Source organism: Acomys russatus, chromosome 24, assembly GCF_903995435.1.
Source record: "Acomys russatus chromosome 24, mAcoRus1.1, whole genome shotgun sequence".
NCBI lineage: Eukaryota > Metazoa > Chordata > Mammalia > Rodentia > Muridae > Acomys > Acomys russatus.
Window position 1 is genome coordinate 27,321,830 of NC_067160.1, and position 15,392 is coordinate 27,337,221.

General features: G+C 42.6%; 1 protein-coding gene across 1 annotated transcript in view; it reads left to right on the plus strand.

Annotated features, from left to right (window-relative positions):
• The window catches only part of Ccdc148 (coiled-coil domain containing 148), a 169,314-nt gene extending 158,433 nt beyond the window's left edge, over positions 1 to 10,881 (plus strand). The window contains exons 11-13 of the mRNA XM_051166767.1: positions 3,977 to 4,094; positions 6,344 to 6,484; positions 10,724 to 10,881. Coding sequence (XP_051022724.1) covers positions 3,977 to 4,094; positions 6,344 to 6,484; positions 10,724 to 10,870 — 406 coding nt within the window. The 3' untranslated portion in view covers positions 10,871 to 10,881. The remainder of the gene's footprint in view (positions 1 to 3,976; positions 4,095 to 6,343; positions 6,485 to 10,723) is intronic.
• Positions 10,882 to 15,392: the final 4,511 nt, after the last annotated feature.

A 15,392-nucleotide genomic window follows, 5' to 3' on the forward strand; every position in this document is an offset into this window, starting at 1 on the left:
CCAGAGCACTGGTAAAAATTTAGAATCAACTGTGTCTGGAGTGCCCTTGAATTTTCGCCAAGATGAAGGTCATCGGAATAACCTTGGGTGCATTCCCTGTGGAATGGCCAGCTCATGCTTCTTGCAGCCATGCCCTGTGCCTAGCTTCTGCCTGCATCAGTCTTACTAAAAGCGTGTTCTCCACTGTCTTCCTTCTTCCTTACTCCTCTATGTCTTCAGCTACCTTGCCAATGTGCGCCCTCGCCCACATCAACAATGATCCCCCTATAATTCAATGCAATAATGTTGGATTATAATCCATCTTTCTGTAACATGTGACATCTTAGATCTCATTTTCCTTTCCTTCTTGAGACCATTTATTCCTCTTTATTTTCTTAAATAGTTTCCTCTTTCTTTTTTTCTTTCTTATGTGTCGTTTCCTTGTTTCCTAATTCTCTTCAGACCCTACACTCATATTCTGGAAGGCAGCTGTTATGATTAAAAACTAAGATTCTGGGCAACAGCTATGATATGGAGAAATTTATTTGTAGGAGCATGGAAGAGCAGGAAAGGAGGGGCTCCTGGCACCACAAAAGGAGTGAGAAAGAGCTGAGAGGGAGACAGACAGACAGACAGATAGACAGAGCAAGAGAGGGGGGGGAGAGAGAGAGAGAGAGAGAGAGAGAGAGAGAGAGAGAGAGAGAGAAAGAGAGAGGGAGAGAGATGGGTTTCCCCCTTTTATAATCCTGAGCAGGGGCACACCTAGTAGCAGGCAGGTGATGACATCATAGGTTGCTAGGCAGACTGGGCCAGGTAGGCCAACAGCAGCCACCTTCCCTGTGACTCTAGTTCTCTAGTTCTGATCTGCTGACAGAGTTTCCCCATCCTTGTCTAGCTCAGTACAAACCAGTTTTGTGCCAATCTGAAGCTTGTTCCCTGTTTCTCTTTTAAGTTCCCAGTCTCGGGGCTGGACACTCTCGTTTGCCAAGAAACCGTAATTTCTTCCTATCTCTTATCACTTCCCTGACCCTATAAAGCAAGCCCCTTTCTATTTATTGTATTTCTTCCATGTCTTAAATTCACGTCTTCTCTGACCTCCTGCCAGGATCTCTTTCTACCACAGGATGAGAAACTACCATCTCGGATCTAGATTGCTCTATCTTGCCTCTTGATCGTCATCCATCATGCATTCTCCTATTCTCTGATCATCCAATCCGAGTTCTCTGATCAAAATCTCTCCTCTCTCCTGCTTGCAAAGTCCCACAGTGTGACTATCTTATGCCCTCAGCCTGAGGTCATTTCACCTTTCGTTTCACCATATTTGTATTTAGCCTTACTGGATTTCTTTTCAGTCCCTTAAACCTACCATGGTGTCTCATCTCTGGACTTCCACATGATCCATTCTTCCTAGTCCACTGCTTCTGTTTTTCCACCTCTTTTGAGTGTTACGTTCAGAATGCTCCTCACATATGCTACCAAGTCTGGCGAAGTTACCTCCCCCAATGGCTTTTTGCCTCACAGTCTCGTCAAAGCACACCTCCCCCCAAGCAGGCCACCTCACAGTTGCCCCATCTTGAAACTTCTGCTGGAGTGTCTGCTGTGCAAAGACTGCTGTTGACTGCTCTCTGTACATGCCTAATGCAATGTTTGATTCACGGCTGGCACTGAGCTCAATAATATCTCTTAAATGAAGAATGAGCCTTAAAATGAACTGTGAGCCAGCCTTCCTCATCATACAGATATAAATAAATGCCGTAGCCTCTTTTCAGTTTCTTCCTCACTAGTCCCCTGGCAAGAACGACTATTATTTTCCCACAAAGCAGACAAAAACTTTGTTGCAGACAAAGCAACCTATATATCCCACAGGAAGAAAAACTTTCCAAGGTTCTGAGAATTAGCATATGGTAATTGGCAAGTCCCAGGGTATCTTTTAATTGAACCTTCACAGAAGTTCACTTAGCTTGTACTCAGTGCTTAAATTGAGTAGAACCTCACTAGGGAGGTTGTGTCATGTCATGCCTTAGTGAAAATGGAGAGAATGAAAAATACAGCTTCCAACACGGAGGCCGGGGAGAGAGGGAGCATGCTGATCTGTGGCCCTTGAATCCTCATGTTGTGTTCGTACTGACTCCTGACACCAAAGAGCATGTTAGGATAGGCGTGACTTTCAAAGGAGCCTAGGACTGCCCTCCTCAGATCCCATTGAAACTTTCCTATTTCACTCGCTTTCCTTCTATCTCTCTCCCTGTCATCTCCTTTATTGCCAGTTCACAAGCAAGCAGAACTTCAAGAATGTCCCTTCCAGAAGCACATCGGAGGAAATGGTGCGACGGCCAGGCTCGATCCAACACAGCTGTGCTGTGATCTCTGCCACCATTTACTTACTCAGTTCTGTCCTTCTGGAGACCAGGATAAGATAAGAGAGGTGCTCAATCTCAGGTGCCGGCCCCACCCTGGCCATCTCCCCCTCTCTGCTCCTATCACTCCTTACTTCTCCAAACCCTCAGCCTCAGGACCCGGCTCAGATGTCCCTCCTCCACGAAGCTTTTCGTACCACCTGAACAGAACCTCAACAACCCACCAAGCGGCCGCTTCGCTTTTCTCCAACTCCAGGGGACCATATTTGTACCTCCCTGCAGAGTCCGAACACCTCCTTTGGTTCTTAGGCATGTCTTGTTTCTATGTTAAGTTACCAACTTTACAGAAGCCTCATTTTCTCAGCACGCCCACACTGTCTAGCACAGTAGGTGTTCAGGAGCAAGGGATGTAGAAGAGAGCTGGAGAGGAGGACAGCGCAGAGGTTAATTGCAGGGGGTGGGAGGTTGGAGGCAAAGCTTGGGCTGAGAACAGGCATTCTGGGTCACGTTTCTGCTGTGCTACTTAATGAGCATGAGGCTTTAGACAAATTACACCATTTGTCTGTGCCTCCATCTCTGTATCCATGAAAGATAAAATTATATATACAAAATTATACCCCTACCCATGATTGTTGTGAAGTCTATCCAGGTAATCATAAAGCACTTAGTATAAGACTTTTTGACTCGGGAGCACTCAGAAGATCTCAGAATCTCCAGCCAGGGCTAGCGAAGCTGTCGCCATAGAAAATATTATTGTGTATACCAAAGGCAAAGAGCATTTGTGACTAATATGACAAAGCAAGTTGAATCTAAGCTGTCGCCAGTAGAAGACCTGCATGGGCTAATCCTCCTGAGAACCCAGGCGCCTGCTTTTTTGAAAGGGTGAATCTCATTGCTCTAACTCAATAGAATTGGTTTGACAAGAAGCCAGCAATGGCCAAGGCTATGCAATACTCAATGCAGGCCACAGAGAGGGCTAGTTGAGCTCACAACATTGAACTCTGTTTTGATGCTCCCTGCTTTAATGTCTGATGACTGCGAAGGAGATGAAAAACTAACGCTGAAGGGGAAAAGTCATGTTTTTGCTGCCATCTACAGATGTCAGAGTGCATTTTTAAAAGCTTTTTTTACATGCCCACAAGCCCATTTCACCGAATGAGACTGTATATGAAACATAGTTTAAGTTCTAGTAACCTAAATAATTTAAGCACATTATTACAGTAATTTATTTTACCCTGCTTTCTAAAACTATGCACATTTCATAAGGAATTCAGTCTTTATAATTCCTCAAGTTGTGTTCAAACTTGTCATCAGAAGGCTGTGTCATAACGCAGGATTGAGTGATGATTGCTCAGGGCACCTTAGCTGTAGCTATGGCAGCTAGCGGACAGGGTCAGAGTTTTAAATGGTGGCAGAGAAGACTGATCTCGGTTGGATTTTACTCCAGGCTTTCCTGTATCTTTCTGCTTACTAGAATTACTGTAAATTGCCTCTCATTGTTTGAATGTGAGAAATCAAAACAAGTAAAATTAAGACGTGGGAGTGATGTCCCTTCTGAGATGGCTCCTGTTGCGCTCTTCTCTGTGTGCCATGTGGGTTAATTACAGCCCACCTACCTGTCCTCTGTCTCTTTTCAAAAGGGTTACATATAGACAAGACTTATTGGAGAAGCGTTTGATGGAAAGAAAAAGAATGGCCCTTCAAGAAGTTCAGGAAGAAGAAGAGAGAGAGAGGCGGCTGGAAGCTCTTCGAAAACAGGTGTTTTCAATGTGGAAGTTTTTGGCTTTTTTCAATGTTGCTAAGTGTGCTAATGATATTTTTTTTTATTGGGACTTGGTTCATGACATCTGCCATACAAAATGAAACTTTTCCAAATGAGGGCATGGTTTTCATTTCCAGGAGCCAGTTAGGTTTATGTTGAACCAGGTCCAGTTACTTAATATAAGTAAAGAAGTGTATCGGCAGCATTTAAAAAGCTCTCCCAAGATTTAAATGTGTCCATATCTTCTCTACTTCCTTATCCAAACAGTATCTGCTTGCAGCAGTGAAACTCTATTTCCAATCAAAAGACTTCACTGTCCTCAAAAATGTGGCAGAACAAGATAATCCACTCTTGAGTGGGACCCTTTGCTTGGAAAAATCCCACAGTCAACAATCCTGTAAAGCATCACTTTACAAATACCCATTTTGTACCAAATTAAAGGCCTCCCTTTGCCTTGCCTAATAAAGGTAGGCAAACGTAGATGAAAGTAGACTGTACACAGCAAACAGGGGTTTAAGAGACTGGGAAATGTGAAACAGTTTCTTTGGTAATTTTTCTGAACTTTGACCCAGGAATGATTTGTTGAGCTGATAACTGCATGACCTAGCCAATGGGAAGTGGCCGTGTAGTTCCCTAAGTGAGTGGATGCTGCACAGAGCCACACATGACACTTGCCCTTGGATGTCCTTCCACACTGGAACAGCTGGTTAAATACTCAATGGCAGAGAAGACGTTAGTCATTTATTTAGCCTGCCTTGGCTCCATATCCTCCTCTGGAAAATGAGCTAATAGAGGTAGTTCCAGTCCCATGGGTTTGTGATAACTGGAGTTCAAATTTGTGAGTGCTTACTAACTGCAAAGCCCTATTCCAGTGCTCTTGGGTGAAACTTGGCTTACCCTCCTCAGGATCCCTGTGAGGGAAGCATTACAGACACCCCCACACTGTAAAAGAGGAAACCAAGAGGTCGGGTGCTTTTTCCAAAGTCACATAAAATGGGACCTCTATGACACCTACCTCACACCAGCATCATCTTCAATAAAATCAGCTGTAGAGATGAATTCAAAGCATAAGAACATAAATTCTGTTCATCGTATATCTGAAAAAAAAATCAAAGTACTTAACCATTAGCAAAGAATTACATACTATGGTCTTCCAGAGACAGATGTAATGTCACAGTTACTGAATTCACTCTTGTTGCAAATATAACTTTGGTAACTGCTGAGTCCATGGGACTAGAATCCTTCCACCCAGCACCCTTTGAAAGAGGAAGGTTTCTGTTCCCATCACCTGTAATAAGTGTTTAGAATTGTAGTAGATGGTATTTGAACTAGTAAACCTATAACAATTACATTTTACCCCAGTGATTTTATTATACTTTTGCAAGGGCATTAAAAATGCCATTTATAAGCCGGGTGTGGTGGTGCATGCCTTTAATCCCAGCATGAGGGAGGCAGAGGGAGGCAGAGGTAGGCAGATTGCTGTGAGTTCAAGGTCAGCCTAGTCTACAAAGCGAGTCCAGGACAGCCAAAGCTAACACAGAGAGACCCTGTCTCCAAAAACCAAAAAAAAAAAAAAAAAAGCCATTTACTTCATGCAAATTCTTGACTTGCAGAATTAACAGGCAGGTACTGGTCATGCTAGATATGCTTGGCAAAGTTAGTGGCTTCATTTCATTAAGACTTGGGTCAGAACTGTTATTATTATGTAGGACAAAGACTTTGTGTTAAAATAACTCTCTGGTTTTATAGTAGGAAGGTAACTCACTGTCTTTAACAGTCTAAAGGAATTTACTTGCTTTGTACAGTGGAAGTACACCCAGCTTGTCCAGTAAGGATTGCACAATCGACTTTACCAGAAGGCCTCATGGCATTGTTACTTATAACCAGAGATTGATAGCTACTGAACCATGAATTTTATTGCTTTTTGTAATTTTCAAGGTGGTTTTCTGTGTAAGATTCCCTTTGACTTTTATCACACAGATACATTTGTATCTGAAATCAATCATAATTGTGAATATTTAATCATGATGAAATGGTTATGATATCCCAATCTTTTGTTTGACAGGTGGCTTAACTCCTTTGTAAGTCTCTGGGACTAGCCAGGATTTAATGTTCCTTTGCTCTTTCCTCCACAGTTTTATACTTAATAACATTTCTTCAATGGTCACTAAACAAATCTATATTCTTACCCAGAAGTTCATAGTTTGTACCCTCTTCTGAGTGGCAGTGCTTTCTCCTCTGCCAGGTTGCTATTGTTGTTCAATCTGATCCAGTTAGAATGATGTCAGACACACTGGCATGGAAAGCTAGGATAGACGCCGAGAGTGAAGATGAATTCATTCTTCAGAAGCCACTCTTCACGTTGACTACATACAACGAGCATCAGGTAACTGTGGGAATTAGTCCTGGTGCCATGTCCGTGCTGAGAGTAGGAAGAATTGCTGGAGTATGCACTCTGGGTTACAATTTATTTTCAATATTTACACAAAAATACCTTATATATTAGCATGTTTTACTTTTGTAAATGATAATACATAATTAATGTATAAATCTAAATATTACAAAATTGTGACATAAAATAAAACAGTTCAAAATGGTGTCTACCAATGGAGAAAATTTATAATGTTTTATTTAAAAGTTATTGATATAAAAAAGGTCATTGGCATTGCTTTAAGGTTCAAAGATTTCTCTGTTGTATGAAGAGCTTATATCTAAATTCATGGCATCAGTCCCATTAAATAAAGCAACTAATGAGAGTGGCAGGCGGTATTGAAGACAGCCATCACAAGCTATGTTCTTAGAGGCAGGGATAGAAGATTTTCTGTGGAAACAGCATTGAGGGATAATGAGGCTGTTTGTAGGAGCTTTGAATCTGTGTTGGTTGTGGCTGGGACTAGAAGGGAGAGTTCAACGAGCTTTTAGCGGGAGGAGGGTAGGAAAGAAGACATATAAGCAAATGGATATCACCAAAATTAAGAGAGTAATCTCATGAATATTACAGAGGTAGGGAGAAAAAAAGCCAAAATCTTAAGAAACCTCTTGCACTTCTCCTGTGTGCTGCACACTGGATAGCAAGTAGTAAGGTGAATTTTTCATTCATTAGTAATCAGACAGATATTTATGAAATAGGTGCTGTATTCTGGCTCTGTGTGAGAGTGTAGCACTGGGCTCCACCCTAAATGGACCAGACTCATCCTTCCTGGGGGAAGTTGGCTCTCTAGGTCAGGAAGGTAAGTATTATATTCGGAAGGAAAGTGAAGGGTGAGGCAGGTCTTTGTGAGATACAGGATTAAGGCTGCCTGGATGCCTACAGAGATGGAGCTTCTGAGACTGAGCAGAGCTGAAGATTTGGTGCAATTGCTGCTGAATTCATGCAAGATGGTTTACAGTTGAAAAGGGAAAAGATTGACGTGCAGGAGGAGAAGAGTTACTTAAAGAGCATGTGGGTGTATTTCCAGAACCAGCTGCCAAAGTGGGGAGGCAACTGGGCCTTACACAGACTAAACTCAGAGCAAGAAAAAGCTCTAGGGAGTTGGACAAAGCTATCAGGTTTTACCTAGGCAGAAAAGACTGACAGGAGGCTCTTCCTTGAATGTCTTCACTGTGCCACAGAGCCAGGGCCACAGGATAAGTGGAAACTTAGGCGAGGGCACAACTATGATACACACAGTAAGCCATTCTACTCAGACACTTGACCTTTATCCTGTGAACAGACATGATATTTTAAGGCAGGTAGGTTAAATAATGGCATTTGTATTTTATCCTTGTATCATCTTGACTGGAAAATGGATGGGTGTTGTGGTGGAGGAGTAGAAGTGGCGGTGAAAGAGTCATGAACAGCTCTGACTGGAGAGAGGGAGGTGACAAAGAAAGTGAGGATGATTCCCAGCTAGACAAGTACCACTGTGAACGGCCCACACTGTACATTGTGGATTCAAATCCATACCCTCGATTTATTGGCTGTGTGCTCTTGCCTAAGCTATTAACATCTTTATGTTTGTTTTCTTCATATTTAAAATAATTACTTGCAAAGTTCTTGCGAGGATTATAACTAATAAATATCAACTGCCTAGACTATTGCCTGGTATTCAGCAGGCAGTTCAACAAATATTGCCACTTTGTGGATCTGCCATTAACCGTATAAGAATACAGAAGAAAAACCAAGCCTAGAGAGAAGAATTTGTTTTGTTCATGCAATGGTTACAATGAGGAGGTCTAAAGCACGCTTTCAAGAAAAGGGTTACCAAGGGAGGAATGGGAGGATACAAGGGATGGGATAACAATTGAGATGTAATATGAATAAATTAATAAAATTTAAAAAAGAAAGAAATGGATTATCAGCTTATGGGACAGAGAAACCCCTCTCTTCTTCATTTACTTTTTACTCAAAAATTGAATAATGAAAAAAAAAATTAAAGTTCCACAGCTGCAGACCTGAAGAAAAAGGTAAATCCTGCAAAGAATTTGGGAGTAAACGGCACACAGGCCACAGAGGGAGCAGGACTCCCTGAAAGTGGGCGAGAGCCAATGGGGACAAGAGAGGAGAAGCCTGGATCCTTGGCTCAAGCAGTTGTTTCTCAGACCTTCGAGTTACTCCATCCTTGTGCTCATCGCTCCCCCAGCCCTGCTTTGGAGTGGCTGCCACTGCGTCTCCCTTCTGGAGTGCGCCTGACAGTTGGCTCTTCTGCACCTCCAGACAAGTCTAGGTGTTTATGACTTCCTGTCTAGGCAGTCACAGTAGCATCCTGGCCTTCCCCTCCCCCCACCCCTTCCTTCCCTGCTACCTTAATTTATTCCGACTTTATGATCAGCTCCATCTTCACACTTTCATACTAAAAGCAGAAACAAACACCATGGCCCTAGCCAGCTGTGCAGACACACACTCATATACTTAAAAATAAGCTTTTATTAAATTATAGCTTAAATATATATTCTAGAAGTTGATTTTATTTATGAAAGTGGATTTATTTTATATGCTTTATCTATATGATTCTAACCAGCAATCAATAACCAATAATGTAGGGCCAGGAAAGCCATGTGACAGGGCAAGCCAGTCCAGAGCAACAATGAGCTTGAGATGTGTCTAAAACCTCAAAAGCTTGTCCTGAGACTGACAGGAGTAGGATTGCTTCCCCCTCGCTCCAGGCCTGCGTGTCCCAGCACACATATACACCTCTCTACCCTTGAGGTAGTCATGTTGCCTGGTGGCCAGGTTTCAGGTTAAACTTCCTCTCCTTATAAGGACATGTCCAGGAAGCACCTGGAATTCCTCTTCATGCAAATGAAGCATTCTCAGCACCTCAGCTCTAGTCAATGATATACACTCACCCCCAAGACCCCTACCCACTCCCTGAGCTTTATATAGCTCTTTTTCACCTCCAATAAAGAGGCCTGTATCACTGAAAACTATCTCTGGAGAACACCATTTCTTCCACATGCAATGTTGACCAAGATTCTATGTAACCCATCTGCCCATTAAGCTTCATTTCCTTCGATCCAGCTAGGTAGTATCTGGATACCCGAGGGGAAAAGCAGAGCCAGAGTGTCCCCAAAAGAGTACTGGAAGTCTTTCTGTGGCGCTCCTGTCACCTCCAGGTCCTTCTATCCATCCCCCTATTTTCTCACAAGACTCCCTATACTTCACCCAATGTTTGGCTATGAGTCTCAGCATCTGTGTGAATCCACTGCTGGGTGGAGCCTCTTAGAGGACAGCTATGCTAGGCTCCTGTCTGAAAGCGTAGCAAAGTATTGCTAATGGTGTTAGGGGTTGGCTCTCTCCCATGGGGTGGATCTCAGATTGGGCCAGGCATTGGTTGGACCTTCCCTCAATCTCTGCTCTATCCTTATTCCTGATCATCTTGTAGGCCAGGTAAATTTTGGGTTGAAGTTTTTGTGGGTGGGTTGGTGTTTAATAGAGCCAACTAACCAGGGCCCAGAGGGGCTTGCTGAGAGGGAAGCACCAACTAAGTACCATGCATAGACTAGACCTAGCCCCTTACACAGATGTAGCAAATGGGCAGCTCAGGCATCATGGGAGTTTCCTAGTAAGGGGAGTGCAGGCTGTCTCTGACCTAGACTCAGTAGCCTACTTTTCTTTTAATCACTCTCCCCCATCCCCCGCCCCCATGGTGGGGCTGCCTTGCCAGGCCACAGGGAAAGAGGCTGTGCTCAGTCCTGATGAGACTTGATGAGTTGGGTGGGTGTGTAGAGAGGGGTTCTCCTTTTCTGAGGAGTAGGAGAGGGGAATGGTGGAAGAAGAAGGGAGGATGGGACTAGGAGAAAGGAGGGAGGGGCCTACGGCCAGGGTGTAAAGTGAATAAATTAATTAATTAAAAAAATAAAATACTGGAAGTAAGGTTATTCTGTTTAATAATTTTAATATATTATATTTGATTAATATAGTATCACATATTGCAAATAAGTAATACATTGGAAGATGATAATGTCAAAAATAGTTTGAACATTTTTAGTAAAAACTCTGCAGTCACAGGACTAACAAGATTTACTGTTATCTAAGCACTACTTTAAAAAAGTTATGCAAATTAGGAAAATATGAAACTAGGTGATAAAATTTACTTCAGTTAAACAAGCTATTGTTTATTTACTTTTTATTTTATGCCTACAGATAACTTCTGATCCTAGACTGCGATTTGAGTTAGCACTTCGAGAAGCTGGGCTCCATAAAACACTGTATGCCAAAGAGATGCTGCCCAAAATTGGGCCTCAGAAGCCTCCAAGGAAGGACACAGAATCAACTGTGTTCAAGGTCTAGAGGGCACATCCACATATATGGATATGGATAATGAGGATTATCACTTCTAAATGTCTAAGAAGCACCAGGCATAGAAATTATAGTGTGTGTTAAACAACTTTCCATTTTTATCTTCCAAATTTATCCACTATTTGGTTTTTTTTTTTTCTTTAAATAACATGTACTATTACCAAATTCACCAAAATTATGAGACTTTGTTATATATGTTGTCATCTGGTAGGCTATTATTTTGAAACTTTTTTATATAAGGAGGATATCAAAATAACTATTTGCAAGGTTTATATATTTCACAGCTACATTCATTTCTGCTGGTTGTCTCACTATTTGACTTTTACTTCTGGAAACTTCATTATCATTAGTACGTCCATTGTTTCTTGATTACTGTAAGAGGACATTCACCTTTTCTCTACATTTAGAAATCAGTTTGGTGCATCATGTTTAATGCAAAGCAATTATCTGAACCATCTCCATTTGCAAATTTGCCTTAAGAAGACATTAGACATAGTGTCTCCATCATAGGAATGTGTTTTGTCTGGGAAGACATGGTTGTGAGGTCATTTAGAAGGAAAGCTTGAAATAAATGTTATCAAAAGTTCCAAATTATCCAAGAACTGCCTACATGATTTTCTTGAAAAGGAGTATTTCAAATAAAGCTCACCTATGAATTTTTTGCTATTTCTAAAAATGCAGCAAGAGAAAAAAAGTTTTATTTTTCATCCAGAAAATGTGCTGTTAAAAACTTCCAGTTGCTAATAGTAGGAAGAAGAGTAATCACTTTTCTCTCTGTTGCTGTTCCCTGTGTTTCCTAGACACCTCCAGCCACAGTTGGGTTGTGGTCTCCAAGTGCTCTGAAAACCACAGCCGCCAGCTGAGTGCCTGCCTATAGCGCCCAAAGCCCTGACTTTGGTCCCAGCACCCTAGCAGGTGGATGTGCTGGCACACACCTACAATTCTAGCACCCGGGAGACAGGAAGCAGACTAGTTCAAGGTCATCCTCAGCTAACTAGTAAGTTCACAGCCAGCCTGCAATACAGGAGACCTTGTTGAAAACAGAGAGAGGGAGAGAGGAAAACAAGAAAGAGCAGGCGAGGGGAGACAGGACAGAAGAGCAGGAAGAGGGGGAAAAAAACACTGCAGAAAACAGTATGGCTGGGACTCTTCATGACCACGCCCAACATTGTGAGTGTAAGTAAGTAATGTCAGTGCAGCTTGTCAGAATCCATTGTCTTTGATAGAAGAGGTTCTATAGGGGAGGGATCTTTTCCACATTCCACGATTCAGCCTGATGCTTCCCTGCTGCAGCCCCTGACATCATAGTATCTCAGTGAAGAGTGGAGAAGTCCTTAGGAAGAGGTGGAGAACAGTGGGCATGGATTTGTCCTGGGTTTTTTTTCCAGGGGGTCAAAGTGTGTTTTATGGGGCTCTGACCATAAACCCTTGGAAACCTGCTGAAACAGAAAGCGTCGTGTACAAACAGTGCCTGTGGGTCCTTACTGACTTGAACGTCCACACCGAAGTCCTGGCAGCACATTCAAACGTTGCTGAAATAGTAACTCTTTTAAACTCTCTTCATAGTTAAAGACTCATCGCTGGTGCCACCAGGTTAGCATGTAGTGCTGCCATTCTGAGAAAAAAGGACCATGCTCTATGCCGTGGTTGTAAGGAAAACTGTGTTGAGATCTGGCCAGCAGTCTAGCCATTGGCTCTGCCCAGCCTCAGTCTCTAACAGTTTTCTTTATTTTATTTTATTTTATTTGAAATGTTTTTATTTGAAACAAGAGCTGCACTAAGCAAGACCTTATGTTCCCCACTGCAAGGTAAGACAGCACAACAGGGCAAATGCATTTGGTAGCACAGTTCCAATATGTGGACATTATCCTACTCACTGTTTGGGATAATTTTATTCATAAAGTTCTTAACACAAAATATTACCCCTGGACCAGTACGTATCACATACAAGGAAATGGTCTATACTTTTCAGGGATCATTTCTATAGTTTGTTTTCTTTATTTTTTAATTGTGTTGATGATAGGGCTTAATCGCTGAGCACAAACGATGCGTAGCATCAGTATGTGCTTTCCATATGACACCAGACCATCCTCACAGCCTTATGATAAGGTTGCTGTCATTATTAAGGCCTAAAACTAAGCCCCAAAAGATGAAATGATATATATTTGTCAGTTGTCTTCAAACAAGGACATTAAATTAAGTGAAATGAAAGAAAATAATGTGAATCTAAAGATTAATAAACACATGAAAAGATAAAACGCTTATTTAGATCTGCAGTGGACGACCAACACCCACTCAACAGATGCACTGCCAACGAATGTAGTAGCCATGGAAAAATTGGAAGACTGGGTGTGGTGGTACAGGCGTGTAATCCCAGCATATGGAAAGTGGAGGCAGGAGGGTCACCCTCAGCTGTGTAGCTGAAGGCCAACCTGGACTACATGATACAATGTCTTCAAAGCCAAAGGGGCACAAAAGAGCTGTGTGATGGAAAACTCCTATAATAGGAGCACTTGGTGGAAACAGGAGGACCAGAGATTCAAGGACAGTCTCGGCCTTCTAGCCAGTCCCAAGCCAGCTAGGGGTATATCAGACACTGTGTGTGTGTGTGTGTGTGTGTGTGTGTGTGTGTGAGAGAGAGAGAGAGAGAGAGAGAGAGAGAGAGAGAGAGAGAGAGAGAGAGAGAGAGAGAGAGAGAGAGAGAGAGAAGCATGTGTTAGTGTGGATTAGAAAGCCATCCCTTGGCTGAGGTGATGATGGTTTTATGCCCTTTGATCCAGCAACTCTCCTCCTGATGTGTTACTGAGAGGCTCCTGCACCAGTGTGTGGGGAGGCAGAAACTGGGGCTCACAGAGGAAAACAAACTACATTTCATCAGTAGTAAACTTGGCAGACATGAAAATTATCAGATTTTCACTTATGGAATTACACATCACAAAGGAAATGGGGGAAATTTATTGATATGGACATGATATTTTCCAAAAGGAGTAAGGTGTCATATTTCATTCATCTAAAGAACAAAAACCTGCCAAAATAATCTGTATTGCTTATGGATACACACACGAGAGGCAAAACAATGCAGAAAAGCAATAAAATATGCTACAAAATTTTTTTGTGTGTGGTTGTTGCTCATTTCCTTACATCTTTAAGCCTTCCTTGAATTTAAGAATATGTTGGAGTAAATTCCAGGGTTAGAGTAAATCTATGCCGAAGTTGATACTTTCGTGGATCCTACTTGCAGTTTAAATAATAAAGACACAGAGACTTCTATATAGTTTAAAGCTGTTGGCCTTTTGCTGGGGCAGGCTCACAGCTAGCTGGCTAACTTACCCTTGACTTCTCCACCATCGTGGTTCCCCCAGTCAGTTCTCACTGTGTGCTTATAGCTCCATTCTGTCTCCCTCCTGCCCCCTTCTCCCTGACCTCACCCCTTCAAGTCTTCTAGTCTCCGGCACCTCTGCCTTTGCCTCTGCCCAGAAGCCCCTGTACTTCCTGGCCCAGGTCCGGCCTGTCAGCTCTTTATTACACAAAAAGCTACATTCCTGTTTGAACCAATCAACAGCAAGACAACACCTGCTCTGTCTCTTAGGTTGCCTTTAGGCACTGAAGGCTGCCCTGCCTTCATCTTTTGGGCAAGTGAAGAAGGAGAAGCATTTACAAATAGAAAACCAGTGATGCGCCATAGAAATGACAGTACCAAAATCCTGCCAGCACTTAGCTCTCTGCCGGCACAGAATGATCACTTGAAAATACAGGGACATACCTTCTCAGTGTGAGGGAAAGTCACTCCAACATCTGACAGTGCCATGTTGTCCTCTAACTACCCAGCCATTTTTTGCCAGTCAAGGACCATCTTTAAAGAGTTGCCTGTAGACGCTTGAGGCCTCTCCTGTTTTCCCACTGGTGTCATTGTTCTTAGCAAGGTCAACAATGAACTTCCTGCTGGCAGATGGTGAGTTTTAATCTCTGCCTCACTGACTTGGTAGCAGCTTTTGGTCCAGGTGGCAGCAGTCTACCTAGGAACATGTGTTTCTCCTGGTTCCTGTTGCTTCACCTGTTTTACTTCCTGCTACTTTGGCTGCCTCTCAATTTCCTCTGCTAACTCCCCCATCTCTTTCTAGCTCTATGTCTGGGATTATTCCAGGACTGTACCCTTTAGGCCTGTTTCTCTTTATTGTGATCACCCAAGGGGACATCCTTAAACCTTACAGGCTTACTTTTCATCATTTTTGGGGTGTCTTTTAATGTACAGTCCTTATCTTCTTTGCTTCTTCACCCTTTGGAATTTATTTACTGAGGAACAAACATGTATACGTAGCACTCCCTCTACCAGACTTTGTCTCTGCTACCCCTAACCCCTCTCCCACTTCCGTCCTTTGTATCTGTTACCCGAGTCTAGCTTTATCAGATAATATTTTGATTCTTCTTTATTTTCCCCTCCAACACCACTTCCTCTGCCTTCATAGTCTGCCCCACCCATTGGTTGGTTAAGTACCTGGATGTTTTTGGAAAT